Raw genomic sequence first — 14,610 nt, 5'->3', positions numbered from 1 at the left:
CAACAGACTTCACAACGTGAGGATGCGAAGGAGGGGCAAGATGGGAACTGAGACCTGTACAGAATACTCAGCTTAAGCCAGGTCTTTGCAGAAATAAAGACCCACATTTCTTCAGTGTTTTTCGTGACCAGCCTCCAAAGACCTTTACAGTCACTGATGTGCCTCCATGGTTGTAGTGTAGGAAATGTAGTAGCCAATCTTCCCACAAAGCCCTCACAAGTCAGCAATGGGATAATGGGAAAAACTCCCCTGCTCTTCTTCAAAATGGTGGGATCTTCAATGTCCACGTGAGGCCTCAGGTTCCTCCAAAAATATAGAACCTTGACAGCTCAGCTTTCCCTCTGCACCAAGGCTGTTTGCCTGGATTGTTCACCCTGGCTTTTGGAATGAGGCTTAACCCACGATTCTGACTCGGCTGTAAGAATGCTGCCTACTGAATCCCCTTCGTAGACTTGACATGGACGAGAGGCTTGTGCTCTCTCATTGATCCATTGAGTGATACATTCAGACTTCTTGCTCATGGTAGTGCCACCCAAGGTGGCAAAGTCAGGGGGAGGTGCCTGAAAAGTGTGATCCAAAAAGTCCTCAGTGGCAGAATGAACAAAGGGAGATTAGGCACCTCACAGACTGTAAAGACCGTCAAAAAGCTACAATGCCAATGTGCTGCTGGCCAGTATGATTTGATACATCTTCAAAATCTGACCGTGAACCCATCCGTCCACAATAAACAAAGTGGCGGCACGGTGGTTAGCACTGCTGCCTCACAGCACTAGGGATCCAGATTTGACTCCAGCCTTGGGTTGTCTATATTGTGCTTTTCCCCCCATGTCTGTGTGGGTTTCCTCTGGGTGCTCTGGTTTCTTCCCACAGTCCAAAGATATGCAAGTTAGGTTGATTGACCATGCTAAATTGCCTCTCAGTCTCGGGGGGGCTAGTAGGGTAAATACATGGAGTTACTGGAATAGGGCCTGGGTGGGATTACCGTTGGTGCGGGCTCAGACTGAATGGCCTCTTTGGGATTTTACGATTCTATGAAAATCACGTGCATGCTTCTACCACAGTCCACTGCCAAGTCCAAAGGCGATGGAGGATTGGTAATAGGAACAAGGCCATGAACTTGGGAGCCCAAATATCTGGTGCCTTAATGATGAAACAGAGTGTTGGCAGAAAGAAAGGGGAGCAAATCCTGCATTCTGGATCCCACTATCTTGGGGGACATGCTGCCCAGCATGCGCAAGATTAGCAGGTCGGGAATTGGCCTGTTCAGTCACACAAAGACCCCTGGCAAAAACTCAAGACTCTGAGTAGACACATTCACAAATTGAAAGACAGTTGGTGACAACCCACAGAGCCACCTCTATCACTGACAACATTTGCATTTGACATTGGAGAGGCTAAAAATATTTTGACCCTTTGCTAAGGAATCAATTATGTCAACTTTCAGGTGAGATCACAATCTACCCTCCTGCACTGATGCAAGAAAAATCCACGACCGTTATTTTGAAGAACAGATGAGTAGCTTCCAGTATTCCGTGGCCAATATTGTCCCTCAACCAACAATCCAAACACACTGCTTTTCCTGGGAGTTTTCTGTGCTATAATTGGCTACCATGTTACCAACATTACAATAGTGACTACATTTCAGTAAGTGCGTCATTGGCTGTAAAACACTTTTGGATATTCTGTGGTCATCTAAGTCTCTATATAAACACAAACCTTTGTTATCTTCTGTCAGCCAGAGCAGAATTGAATTCTCTACTCATTGCTGAATGCTACTTTAGGCCTGGAAAAGAGACACACCTTTCCCTCACTTTCCAGAAAAGCTGTTGGACAAACCCAGTGACAATACTTTTCGAATTCTTTCATGGGATAGGAGCGTGGCTGGCTAGACCAGGATTTTGACCCAGTGACAGTGAAGGAACGATGAAATATTTCCAAGTCAGGTTGGTGACTGGCTTGGAGGGGCATTTGCAGGTGCTAATGTTCCCACGTGTCTGCTTTCTTGTGCATCTAGGTGGTAAAGTTTGCAACTTTGGAAGGTGCTGTCTAAAGAACTTTGGCGACTTGCTGCCTTGCACCTTGTAGAGAGCACACATGGCTGCCACTGTGCTTGCTGAGCATTGTTGAAGACACCCAAAAAGTTGTGGATACTAGGATTGATTTAAATTTTCTAGAATGTTATTAATGGATTTCTGATGGTTAAGGACATCACTGGGAAAATGGAAACGAAGCACACATCAGCCGTTACCTAACTGAATGGCAGAACAGGCTCAAGTGCCAAATGGTTGACTTCTGCTCTGCTGTTCCTCAAGGCACAAGTTATGAGCACCATTCATAGTCATGCACAGCCAGCATAAAGCAACATTTTTACCTTCTGGTTCTCTGTGGCCAGCTTCTTCTGCATCTCTTCAACCTGCACAGGAGAGGGAATGAATTGTTTCAGAGTCAGAGATGGCAGAGCTCAACTTTTAGCCACATGAATAGAGAGGAGTTACAATTCAGGACATAATGTGCACAGAGACAGGCAGTGCCACTGCTGCTTCTAATTAAGTAGACTTCTGCATACAGGACACAATTTCAAACCTTGCAGATGAGGCAAGATGTCGTGGACAGTCCTAGAGAATCACATACAAGCTGGACATCTTGAAGTGTTAGAGATTAATTATTCCTATTTTAGTACTGAATCTGCACTCACCAAAACTAACCTAAGGAAACTAATAACAATGGAAAGAATGACACTGAAGGGTGAAAAGCCTCCCAGTCCAGATTGGTTTCTACCAAAGGATTTTAAACAAAATAGATGTGAATGCTTTAAGGCAGGTGCCTTAACTCTATGTTCTCAATTCAGGGACTATTCCTATGTCCCACACTGTTTAAGGTTAGTGGGGAAACCAGGAAACTATATACCACTTAAGCCAAACATTTGTTGATGGGAAATTCCTAGGTGAATGAACAGCTGAATATTTTCAGTTGGTCAGAGACAGCCAGTTTTGTACGAGTCAATTTGATGTCCATGTTGCTGCTGGCCCTTTTATTCCATAAGCTCTAACTTTGTCTACAGGTCTGTTGTGCGGCACTTTCACAAATTACTTTTAGTTCGGAAACTGGTCAAGTTGGACACAGAAAAGAGGGCTATTGACCAGATGATCTTATTGACGGAACATGCCTTGTGATGTCTGGAAATAATTGTGTTGGGGCTCAACTACGCAGTGTGTTTGTTAATTAATGGCATACATAATGGGACAGGGAGAAGGGGATATCTGACCAAGGATTTTGGGATATTATGGGTAGATTGAGAGAAACAATTTCTGTTGGTTGGGGAGTGTAGCACTGAGTGTGCAGGCTAGAAATCAGAGCTCTTCAGCAATGAAATTGGGAAATAGTTCTGCAAAAACAAAAGGGTGGTGAAGTCTAAAACTTTCTTCCACAAATTACAACTGATCCTAAATCAATTGTTCATTTTAAATCTGAGATTGATAATACTTTCAGATAACAAAAAGCTTTAAGAGAATGGGGCAAAAAGCAGTCCTGTGGAGTTTGGTCACAGATCAACCATGCTATCCTTGAAATGGTGAACTAGGCTTCAGCACTAAACGATGTTCTCCTCTTCCTACTGGCACGCATTGCACGGAAATGAAAGTCTGGTTTATTTAGCATCTTGAGCACTCGTGAAAAAGACTCCGGCAGAGGGAAAAGTGACAGTAACAGCAATGAGCAACTGAGATATAACTTCAGTGGCCAGTGTATCAAACACAGAAAGGGATCCAGTGAATAATGAACAGTTAATAAAGCCTGCCTTTCCAAGAGGTTAAGAGTAGTTTGATCACAAAGTCCTATGAAAGGGAAATATGCTTTAGAATAAAGAACTACAATTGTTTACATGAGGAGACAGTCTTCAAAGCTGGATTTGGGAACACATACATTTTGAGGAGTTGAATACCTTTGATGTGGGTGAATTAAAGTGCTTAAAAGCAGCCTGGCTTTCAAGAGCGAGAGAAACTGGATAGCTGTTTTCTATAGTTATGTCAGTAACTGTGCTAAAGTTTGCTCCGTTACTTCACCCATCAAATATATTGTGCTTAATTGCAATGCACTGATGTGAACCCAAAGAGGAGACAGGTTGACTGCTAGTTACCTTGGGAATGTAGTGAACAGTGAGAATAATAAGAAACTTCAAATAGGGCAAAGGCAAACTGGGTGAAATGGGTAGATGCAGCCATGCAACACAAAACATTCAGTGATGCATTTTGGAAAGGCAATATAACAAATTCTAACATCTTAAATAGGGGCTGTGGAGACAGAGCTGGATTTGAGAACAAATACAGAGATTTTTGTTCAATACAGAATAATTAATTTACCTGCGTGCTCAGCTTTTGCTGTTCATCCAGGTATTTGCGCCTCTCGTCCAGAACCATGAGCTTTGCCTTCTCGTACTTGCTGGTCGCTTCTTCCGCTCTCTTCCTGCTGTCCTCTTCCCTTGCCCTGAAGGCTGCCTCCTGCTCAGCATGGCGGGACATCAGATGGTTCAGCTCTTTGGTGTGTGCTTCCTGGGCCTTGGCCAGCTCTGCCTCCAGTCTCCGAGCCAGGCCGGATTCAGAGCTCAGCTGGCTGCTGCTCTGCTGGAGTCGCTGTACCTCCCATTCTTGCTTCTGGCAGCGCTCCTTCAGAGCCGGCAGCTGTGCAGCTTGTGCTTTCAGCTCACTCAGGAGCCTTTCCTGTTGCTTGAGCTCTTCCTTGCGCTGAGACTCGGCTGCCTGCATTGCAGCCTGGGCCTCTGCCAGCTCACTACGCAGCTGGAGCAGCTCCTGCTCTTTGTGGGCATATCGCTCTTGGTCTGCTTGCACTTGGCGCTCCAGTGTCGCCTCTGCCTGTTTCCTGGTAGCCAGCTCCTCCTGAAGCCTCTCGGCCACCTGCTTCTGGGCAGCGATCGCCTCTTTAAGGGCTGTGTTCTGGAGCTTTGCAGCTTCTACAGCAGAGCCTCTCTTTTGTGCCTCAGAGGCCTGCTCCATCCTCAAGGCCTCTATGGTTTCCTGTAGCTTCCTGCTCGTCTCCACCTCTGCAGCCACTTTCTCCCGCAGCTTCGCGTTTTCCTTCTGCTCCTCCACAGATTTTTGCTGCCAAGTTGGGATTTCCATCTCAAGGGCAGAAACTTTTTCCTTCTGCTTTGTGAGTTCCTCCAGATGCAGGGCCACCTTTTCCTTCAAGGCCCTTTCCATCGCTTCTTTCTCCTTGAGCAAGCCACGGAGTGACGACAGCTCACCCTGTAGCACCGTCAAGTGCTCTTGACTGTGCGAACCTTGCGCCGTTTTCTCTGTCTCCAGTTGGGCAATAACACACTGTTGGCCTTCACATTTCTGCTCCAGTTCAGCCACCTGTGACTTAAGTGCCTTGATATCGCTCTGCCTTTCTTGGCAGATGTTGCGGGCTTTGCAGAGTTCCTTTTCAGCGGAATCCACTCTCTCCTTGTGCTGTTGGACAGCTACTTCGCCCGCTTGCAGTTTAGATCCAAGCTCAAGCAGCTCCTTCTCCTTCTTACTCAGGACCTCAGCATAACGCAGCATCTCTCGTTCCTGGCTGACTATCTTCTCCTTCATGTTTTTCATGGTTGACACTTCTGTTTGGAGTTCATTGATCTTTGCTTGCTGGTGCCTGCTCTGCTCCTGCCACTTCTCAACATTGCCTCTCATCAGTTTCTCCTCTGCCTCCATTTTCTCTCTGGCAGTGTGAGCACTGGAGATCTCATGTTGCAACACCACAAGGTGCTCCTTTTGTTCACTCAGAGATTGCTTCAACTTGGTCTCCATCTCAAGCTTGCTTGCCCTTTCAGCCTCCAGTTCAACCTTGGCTGCATCTTTCTCTTCTAACAATTTGCGCTGTTCTTCCTCCGCCTTAGCCAGGCTCTCAGCCTGGGCTGTTCTCAGCTCCGCCAGCTGGCTGCGCAGCGTCTCAATCTCTGTGCGCAACTCCAGCCTCCGTGCCTCCTCCTCTCTTGCTGCCTGCTTTGCACTGGCAAGACTAGCCTCCAGCTCAGAGAATCGTTCCTGTTGCTCACTGCCGGTCTGGTTCACCTGCTCCTCCAGGCGAGCTGCCTTTGCCCTCGCGTCAGAGAGCTCCTTCTGAATGTGGTCTCGCTCATCTGAATTTCTTCTAGCTTCCTCCTCCACCTGTGACAGGCGCAGAGATGCTTCTTTCTGAGCAGCTTCAAACTTCTCTTGCCAGCTCACCGCTTCAGCTCGGGCCTCGCTCTCCAATGCCTCTTTTTCCTTCATTTTTGAGAGTGCGTCACAAAGGTCCTTCTGTAGCGCTGTGGCTTTCCTCTGTTCCTCATCATTCAACTGATTTATCTGGACCTCAAGCCCATTGCTCTTGGCCTTTTCTTCCAACAGTTCAGCCTGGGCCTTTTCCCGCTCTTCCTTTAAGCCCACAATAACCTCTTCCATATTAACCTGCTTTTCTTGAACAGCCTCAAACTTTTTCTTCCATGATGCAATGTCTTCATGGAGCTTTTCTTCTTCCTTCTCCTTCTCCCCAACCATTCTCAATGCATCAGAAAGCTCACTCTGCAGCTTGGCAGATCTTTCTATCTGTTCATTCATAGACTGCTTCATTTGATCGACAGCCGCCTCGTGGTGCTTCAGTTCTTCAGCTAACTGGGCTTTAGCTTGATTAAGCTCCTCTGTTAGCCCCTTCACTTGCTGTGTTAATTGGGAAAGGCGCTCAGTTTCCACGGTGTGACCCTCCTCCCACAGCTTCTTCTCATTTTCCAGCTCACCGACAGTCTCCTGCAGGGAAGTGAGCTGCTCCTGCAGGGTCTTGGCATTCTGAAGGCTGACGTCAAGACCTGCCAATTTGTTCCTGTGCTCCTCCAGGGTGCCTTCAGCCTCCTGTAGTTTCGCTTGAAGAGCTGCAACCTCATCAGAATGGCTCTGCTTGTGGGCTTCACAGGCAGACTGGAGACTCTGGTTTTTGGAGGTCATCTCCGCAATTTCAGTGCCCAATGTTTCTACCTTCTGGACCAGATTGTCCCTCTCGTTCTTGAGGTTTTCCACGTCCAGCTGATTGTTTGTCAAAGCCTGGATCTGTTGGGTGAGTGACTCCAGTTCAGCCTCCTTCTCGGCCTTCAATGTCTCGCACTGTGTGACAACTGAAGCCTTCTCATTGCAAAGCCGCTCAGATTCCTCTTTCAGTGCTGCCATTTGCTTCAATGTACTCTCTCGCTCGGCTCCCACGTCTCTCTCAAGAGTCTGCACTGCCTCCTCTTTTACCCTCAGGGCCTCACTGAGGGTCTCTACCTTTGAGCTGAGATCGAGGATGGTTTGTTGGACGGCCCTCTCTTTGCTTTGTGCATCATCAGCGAGCTGGCGCCTCAGCTTCTTCTCCTCCTCCAGTTCCAGGTCCTTCTGCATCAAGGAATTGTTCAGCTTCATGATCTCCACGTTCAAGGCATCCAGCTGCCCAGTCAGCCTTTCCTCCTGGCCCCGTGCAGCTTGCTCGAGCACATCCTTCTGCTCAACCAGCTCCTTGATGGACTGCTGGAGGCTGCTGACAGTCTCGGCCAGCTGGTTCTTCTCCTCTTTGTGAAGCGTGCTCTCCTGCTCCAGTTCTGCAGCTTTGGCCTTCAGCTGTGACACTTCCACTTTGAGAGCTTCCAACTGCAACAACAGGAGACCAGGAGGGAGAGTAAATCACACAAGCCAAAGCTTTAAATTAATCATATTCCCTCAAATAATGAGGGCAAAGAGATAATCTGCTCAAGATATTTATAAGAATTAGGCAGAGCAGATAGAGAGAAATTATTTCCTCTGGCAGCCTAGAACAAGAAATCTCAACATTAACAAGACCATTGAGGAGTGATTGTCACAAAGCATTTTAAACATACAAAAGGATAGTGGAAATCTGGAACTCTCCCCAGAAAGCTGAGGCTGCTTTGCAAATCAGGCAGTAACTATTCGGACTTCTTCAAGCAGCACAATTTCTCAGGTATTTGATATCAAACGACATACCTGGAGAATGTCACCCATGACCTCTCCTTTCATCTCACTGGAGCTTTCCCCAGCTGCCTTCAGCTGATCCTCCATCAAGGAGACCTTTCCTTCCAGGATTTGTATTTTTTCTTCCATCAATTTCTGTCAGACACCACAGAAAAACCAAAAACACACTTAAAAACTGTAAATGAGCTCCCAAGGAAATGCAGAGAATAGTGCACCTCAAAAAACCAGAGGAGAAAGTTAGAACTGAAATCAGGCCATTCTTTAAATAACTCGCATTTATACCATGCCCCAGAAACCACACAAATCCTACAGTGCAGAAGGAGGCCATTTAGCCCATCGAGTCTGCACTGACAATGAATCCATACAGGCCCTATCCACGTAACCCCATATATTTCCCCACCAATCACTCTAACCTACGCATCACGAGTCACTAAGGGGCAATTTAGCAAGGCCAATGCACCTAATCTGCACACCTTTAGACTGTGGGAGGAAACTGACACAGACATGGGGAGAACGTGCAAACTCCACACAGTCACCCAAGTCGGGAACCAAACCCGGGTCCTTGGTACTGTTGAGGCAGTGCTAACCACTGTGTACTGTGTCACTCTGTGACTATCACGTCCTCGGCATGTTGCATCAGAACAGAAACAGGCCATTCAGTCCTGAGACATGGAACCGCATCTTGAATATATTAAAATATCTCACAGCACAACACAGGAGCAATGTCAAAACACAAGCAGACTGAAGCACATAAGAAAATATTAGGATTGATGACCAACGTTTGGTCAGAAAGGCAGGTTTTAAGGCTCACCCAAGATGGAACAAAAGGTGGAGCTGTTTATGGAGGAAATTTCAAGTTGAGGATCTCGGCAGCTGAAAACACAGGGATGCGCAAGAGGCCAGAATTTGAGAGTTGCAAGACTGGAGGACTTTGTGGTTTAACTGCACCTCAAACCTAACTTTTAATTAACACTCGCTTAACAAAGCACTTTTGAAATATGTAAAAATAATGTCCAGCACAGCAAGAATGCAAAAACAATGAGCAAGGTGAATGACCACAATCTGATTCTTGTTGTACTGGCTATCAGGAGAATTCTCCTAATGATCTTCAATAATACGAGTGCTTCTTCTCCAGCCGGGCAGATACAAATTTAACATCTCAACATAAAATGCATTGCCTCTCCCTGGGCACCAAACCAGCAGTGTGATGCGGAGTGTAGACCATTGTAGAAAACTGACTGATTTGCTTTCTGGAGGATGACAGTGGATTTTTTTGATGAGTGCAGAGGTAGCGAGAAAGAGCACAAGACTCCTCAACAGCCACTGCTTAACCAACTCCCAGCTTCTACAGTCTCTCTGCGCACGCGTATGCGCGGCAGGAGGGCAGAATTTACTTACACCAGAAGCCAATTTACAATATTACCCTCCCATTTAATTGTACTCTGACAAAAAACTATTCACACCCTCAATCTCCTCCTCTTAACCCAGACTGTTCTGTTTACATTCTCTTGAGAAGTTGTCACCTTCTCTGACAGTGTGGTATGGAGGTCCTTCTCCAGTTGTTTCTGCTTTCCTTCCCAAAGAGGCACAGCTGCCTCGTGCTCGTCTGCCAGCTCATCAAGTGCCTTCTGGGACTGGGCCAGGCGACTGCTCAAGTCACGAACCTATGGTACAAGACAGACACATGAGTTTCACTACAGTCACAAAGTATCTGCAAAGGTAGGGAGGGAGGGGGAGGCGGGAAGAAGGCAATTAGCTTAAACAACTGAGAGGAGCAACATCAACCCTTTAACAAATGACTAATTGTTGATTCCTGCCAGTGGACTGATTAACCCTCTCTCTACTCACATTGTCTGCACCTTAAGACTTGATTACCTATAATGACTCGCATTCCAACCACTATTATATAAATTGAGTTTGTGTCTTTATATGCCCCTTTTGGGAACTGAAATCCCACTCACCTGATGAAAGGGCCATGCTCCGAAAGCTAGTGGCTTGCGCTACCAAATAATCCTGTTGGACTTTAACGTGGTGTCGTGAGACTTCTTACTGGACTGATTGCCCAGAGTTCTGTTTCAATAAGTGATGACGGAGTGGTCAAATAATGACAAACAACTGTCCCATAGCTCTCAGAAGTGACCTACAAGGTCATAGCTGCCAAAGGGAAACATTATGCTTGCGTAGCAATTCAGCACTGGTTTAAGATAGAGAACTGTAAATTTGTAGCCACTAGTCTGTGGCGTCTGAATATTTTAAAAGCAATGGAAATCAAAGACCTCCTAACACCACGAGCAGTGTAAACCTACTCATTGCAATTGTGAATACTGACCAAGGTCACAAAACTGATTATCCGTTCAGCACACAATGAATCCTAATCACCACAAATGAAACCTTATCAACTGTTGAACCCATCATTCAATCAAGTTTTGTCTGCAAGGTAAGGTTGCTGACACTGGAAGAGAATGTCTCTTACACACACATATATATATTTATATAAAATGGCTGAACCTGGTGCTTAATTACATCTTCACAATGGAGCAGGCAGACTCTAGAAGCAATCTGCAATAACACAGGCCAATAAACAGCAAATTGTGTGAACGACAAGCTCATCTGTTTCTGACAACACTCCTTCAGTGCTGCAGTGGAGTGTCTGCCTGAACTCTGTCTTTGGAGTGGAATGGAACCCATAATCCTTTCAGCCAAAGAACAAGACAACCATCAACTAAACCAAGCTGAGGGCAATGAGGTTCTGTGTAGCCAGATATGCAGCACAGACCTTAAAACTGTTTACTTTGATTCTTCATGGACTGTCAACATTACATTGCTGCCCACTCTCAACAAAAGCTACATAAGAACATAAGGACTAGGAGCAGGAGTAAGCCATCTGGCCCTTAAGCCTGCTCTGCCATTCAATAAGATTCTAGCTGATCTTTTCATGGACTCAGCTCCACTTACCTGCCCACTCAACCTTAACTCTTAATTCCTTTAACTGGTCAAAAATTTATCTATCCTTGCCTTAAAAACATTCAATGAGGTAGCTTCAACTGCTTCACTGGGCAGGGAATTCCACAGATTCACAGCTGTGTGTGAAGGAGTTCCTCCTCAACTTAAAGTGCTGCAGTCCATGTAGTTTAGGAGGACTCAGTGCTGTCCAGAAGTGAGTTCAAAATCACAGAGTTGTTACAGTACAGGAGGCCATTTGGTCCATCAAATCTGTACCGGCTCACTAATTGAGTATTAAGGCATTCCCAGGCTTTTCCCTGTAACCCCATATAGTGTTTCTGTTCAAATAATCATCTAATGCCCGACTGAACCTGCCTCCACCACACTTCCAGGCAGTTCATTCCACACCCAAAGCACAATTGCTTCTTTTGCAAATCATATTAAATCTGTGCTCTCTCATTCTTGATCCCTTTACCAGTGGGATTCCAGGATTTTGATCCAGTGACACTGAAAGAATAGTGATTATATCTCCAAATCGGGACAGTTAGTGGCTTAGGCTGGAACTTAGAATCCCTACAGTACAGGAGGCGGCCATTTGGCCCACTGAGCCTGCACAACAACAATCCCACCCTATTCCCGTAACCCTACATACTTACCCTGCTAATCCTCCCGAAACAAGGGTCAATTTAGCATGGCCAATCAATCTAACTTGCGCATCTTTGGACTATGAGGGGGAACCGGAGCACTCGGAGGAAACCTACGCAGACACAGGGAGAATCAAGCCGGGAATTGAAATGGGTCCCTGATGCTGAGAGGCAGCAGTGCTAACACTACCACCACGCCGCCTGATGGTCTTCCCATGTATCTGCCATCCTTGACTTTGAGGCAGTAGATGTCGCAGGTTTAGAAGGTGTTGTCAAGGGGGCTCGGTGGGTTGCTGGAGTACATCTTGTAGATGGTACAAACTGCTGCCGCTGCACATCAGTGGTGGAGAGGGTGAATGTTTGTCGATAGGGTGCTAATTAATTGGGCTTTGCCCGGGATGGTGTTGAGCTTCTTGAATGTTATTGGAGCTGCGCTCATCTAGGCAAGTGGAGCATATTCCATCACACTCCTATGTCCTGTAAATAATGCATCTCCTGCCAGTGCAAGGTGGCCATGGATACCTATTTGTGCATGCACATTTGTCTGTACGTGTGCAGAAACCAATGATGTCAATAGCATGAATTGGATCCTGAAGCCATTCACCCAGGCTCAGCCTGGTGGTGGGTGGGCAATCAGGTTCGGCCTCCCTGCAATTTCCAGGGATCAGGATTGCGACGGAAGGTCACGGATCTACCCAGTGCGTACTGCAATTCTGGATTACCAACTCCATATTCTATGTTTGCAGCTCTGGGCTTCTTTTCGATCGTAGGCTTTTGGGAGATTCAGAAACTGTGGGGATCTCCCCTCTTTGCTGCCTACTCCATCACTCGCAATGACGTTACAGGATAAAATGGCATGACTGCTTACGCACCATGTTGGCAGCAAACAAAGTCATGGTAGACAAACCTTTTGGAGTCAGCAGGAGACATACTCGCTGCAGAATTCCAGCGCCTGTCCTGCTCCTGTGGCCAGAATTCACAGCCAGGACCTGCAATCAACTGTCAGGTGTTCATCTTTCCCAATCACATTTATCCACCTTGTTTTCATTGCCTTCAATTTGCTTTTCCCTCAGTTGCATCTTAAATGTTGACACTGACTTAACCTCTACCCTTGAAAGCGTGTCCCACACCCTCACAACCCTACGTCCTGTTAGCGATCTTACTTAATCCTGTACCTATAGTAACTCTATAAAACAGGCACAGTAATGTAATGGACATGATATCTCTGTAATCAAAATTCTGAATAACACGGTTATTTGGTCCATCTGATTGAGAATACCAACCCTAGAGTATCCACGTTACAACATCCTGATGCCTGAAAGTCATTTCTGAGTGCAGATCTCATCATCACTCCAGACCATTACCATTTCTCTCCCAAATCTCATCATGTGTACTCTTGTACTACAGGAGGGGTAGATTTGAGCACATTTTTTGACATTACCTCTCAACCCAATTAAGGATCCAACAATTAAACGTCAGTATAATTTCCACACGATACCACTTCAAAAGATTTTTAAAGTAGGGAATAAAGCACTTTGATGTGTTCCAAGTTGTGAAAGATGAATGTAAAGGCATTAGAATTTTTATTTCCTCCTGTCGCTAAGGAATGGGCCATGAAGTGTCATCTATCCATGAAGGCTTCGCTCCTGCAAGCGTCAACAAACAGCAACAGGTTTAACTGAGTGTTATACCTTGTACGAAAGATCTCCATTTTCTTCTTCAAGTTTTTCAATTTTTCTCTCCGTTTGGTTTTTATCCGTCTTTAATTCCTGGCACTGTTTCTGAACATCACGCAGTCGGTTTAACAAACTGGGGAGAGTGGATAACGTGTAGAGGTTAGAATACCCGATAAATGTATACTAGTCAGAAAAATTCTCCGGTCCAACCAGCCTCAGAAAAAAAATCATCTCCCAACAATACAAAGATTTACAGGTGGAACTCTTGGATTCTTTTTGAAGAAGCCAAAAGAAAAGCATGTAGAAATCAAACAATGGACTGAGTTGGAAAACCCAAGATATGATGTACAGAATCTCAGCTGCGCCACTGGTAGTGGTGCAGAGGCAACCCTCCTCTCTCTCAGATCACCACTGGTGTTGATGCCAGGGTATAGACTGGAAATATAGAGCAGATGCCACAAGCTGTGGGTTTTGAAAGTCGAGGAACTGAAGGAGGGAACCTTCTTGGACAGCAACTGCAGATGCCTCTTGTTGCCTTGTCCACACCAGACAGCCACCAAACTAAAAGTAACGATGGTGACAAATTAAAAACAAGCAACAGATATGATTTCTGGACGGTCAGAATTGAAAAGCAGAGACATTACATTAAATCTGTGCAGAATTTTGATGAGAAACATGGCGTAGAGGGTGCAGTTCTTGTCTGTATTTTACAAAGACGACCTGGAGGCACTGAAGAAAATGCAAAAGTCACTTATTAGAATGAAACCAGACCCAAGCAGTTATGCTAATCATGTTGAACAGGCTGGAGCTCTTTTTTGTTAGAAAAGGGAAGAGTGATTTTTGGATTATGACAAGGTTTGTTAAGTATAATCACTGCAAGGCTCAACAACTACTTGTCAGGTGAAAGCAACAAAATTATTTATTCGCACCAAACTTTATACAGGGGAGGATGACAAAAACCACCTTACTCCTCATCTCCCCAGGGGTCAACCGTCGCTCAACTGCCGTGTAGCCTCTCGGACAAGCGCTCAAATGCAACGTAGCATGCTCTGCTACGCTAGCACAATAAGTTAAGCAGTGAAAGTGCTTCCACTCATGCTGGAGACCAAACAAGAGACCTTAGTGGGTAATAAAATTCATAGGGATTCCAGGAGAGGTTTTTCACCCAGACAGTGGCAACTCATTACTCATGGATCAATTGAGGGGAATAGCACAAATGCATTCAAAGAGAAACTATATAAACACATGAAGGAAGGAATTGCAAGGTACATTGCTGCAACTGTAGAAGGCACTGGTGAGGCCACAGCTGGAGTCCTGCGTGCAGTTTTGGTTGCTGCACTTGCGCAAGGATATTTT

At 45.8% G+C, this 14,610-nt stretch overlaps 1 protein-coding gene across 8 annotated transcripts in view; it reads right to left on the bottom strand.

The window, feature by feature from the left end:
- Positions 1–14,610, bottom strand: part of LOC145349245 (nuclear mitotic apparatus protein 1-like) — a 108,483-nt gene that overhangs the window by 24,508 nt on the left and 69,365 nt on the right. For all 8 annotated transcript variants that reach the window (XM_080197724.1, XM_080197726.1, XM_080197725.1 and 5 more), the window contains 5 exons: positions 13,270–13,387; positions 9,515–9,655; positions 8,004–8,126; positions 4,359–7,652; positions 2,372–2,413 (listed from right to left, as the gene is read on the bottom strand). In XM_080197724.1, the coding sequence (XP_080053850.1) occupies positions 2,372–2,413; positions 4,359–7,652; positions 8,004–8,126; positions 9,515–9,655; positions 13,270–13,387 (3,718 nt within the window). The remainder of the gene's footprint in view (positions 1–2,371; positions 2,414–4,358; positions 7,653–8,003; positions 8,127–9,514; positions 9,656–13,269; positions 13,388–14,610) is intronic.

Source organism: Carcharhinus amblyrhynchos, chromosome 10 (assembly GCF_965287045.1).
Source record: "Carcharhinus amblyrhynchos chromosome 10, sCarAmb.v2.hapA, whole genome shotgun sequence".
Classification (NCBI taxonomy): domain Eukaryota; kingdom Metazoa; phylum Chordata; class Chondrichthyes; order Carcharhiniformes; family Carcharhinidae; genus Carcharhinus; species Carcharhinus amblyrhynchos.
This window is presented reverse-complemented; position numbering and strand designations above follow the sequence as displayed.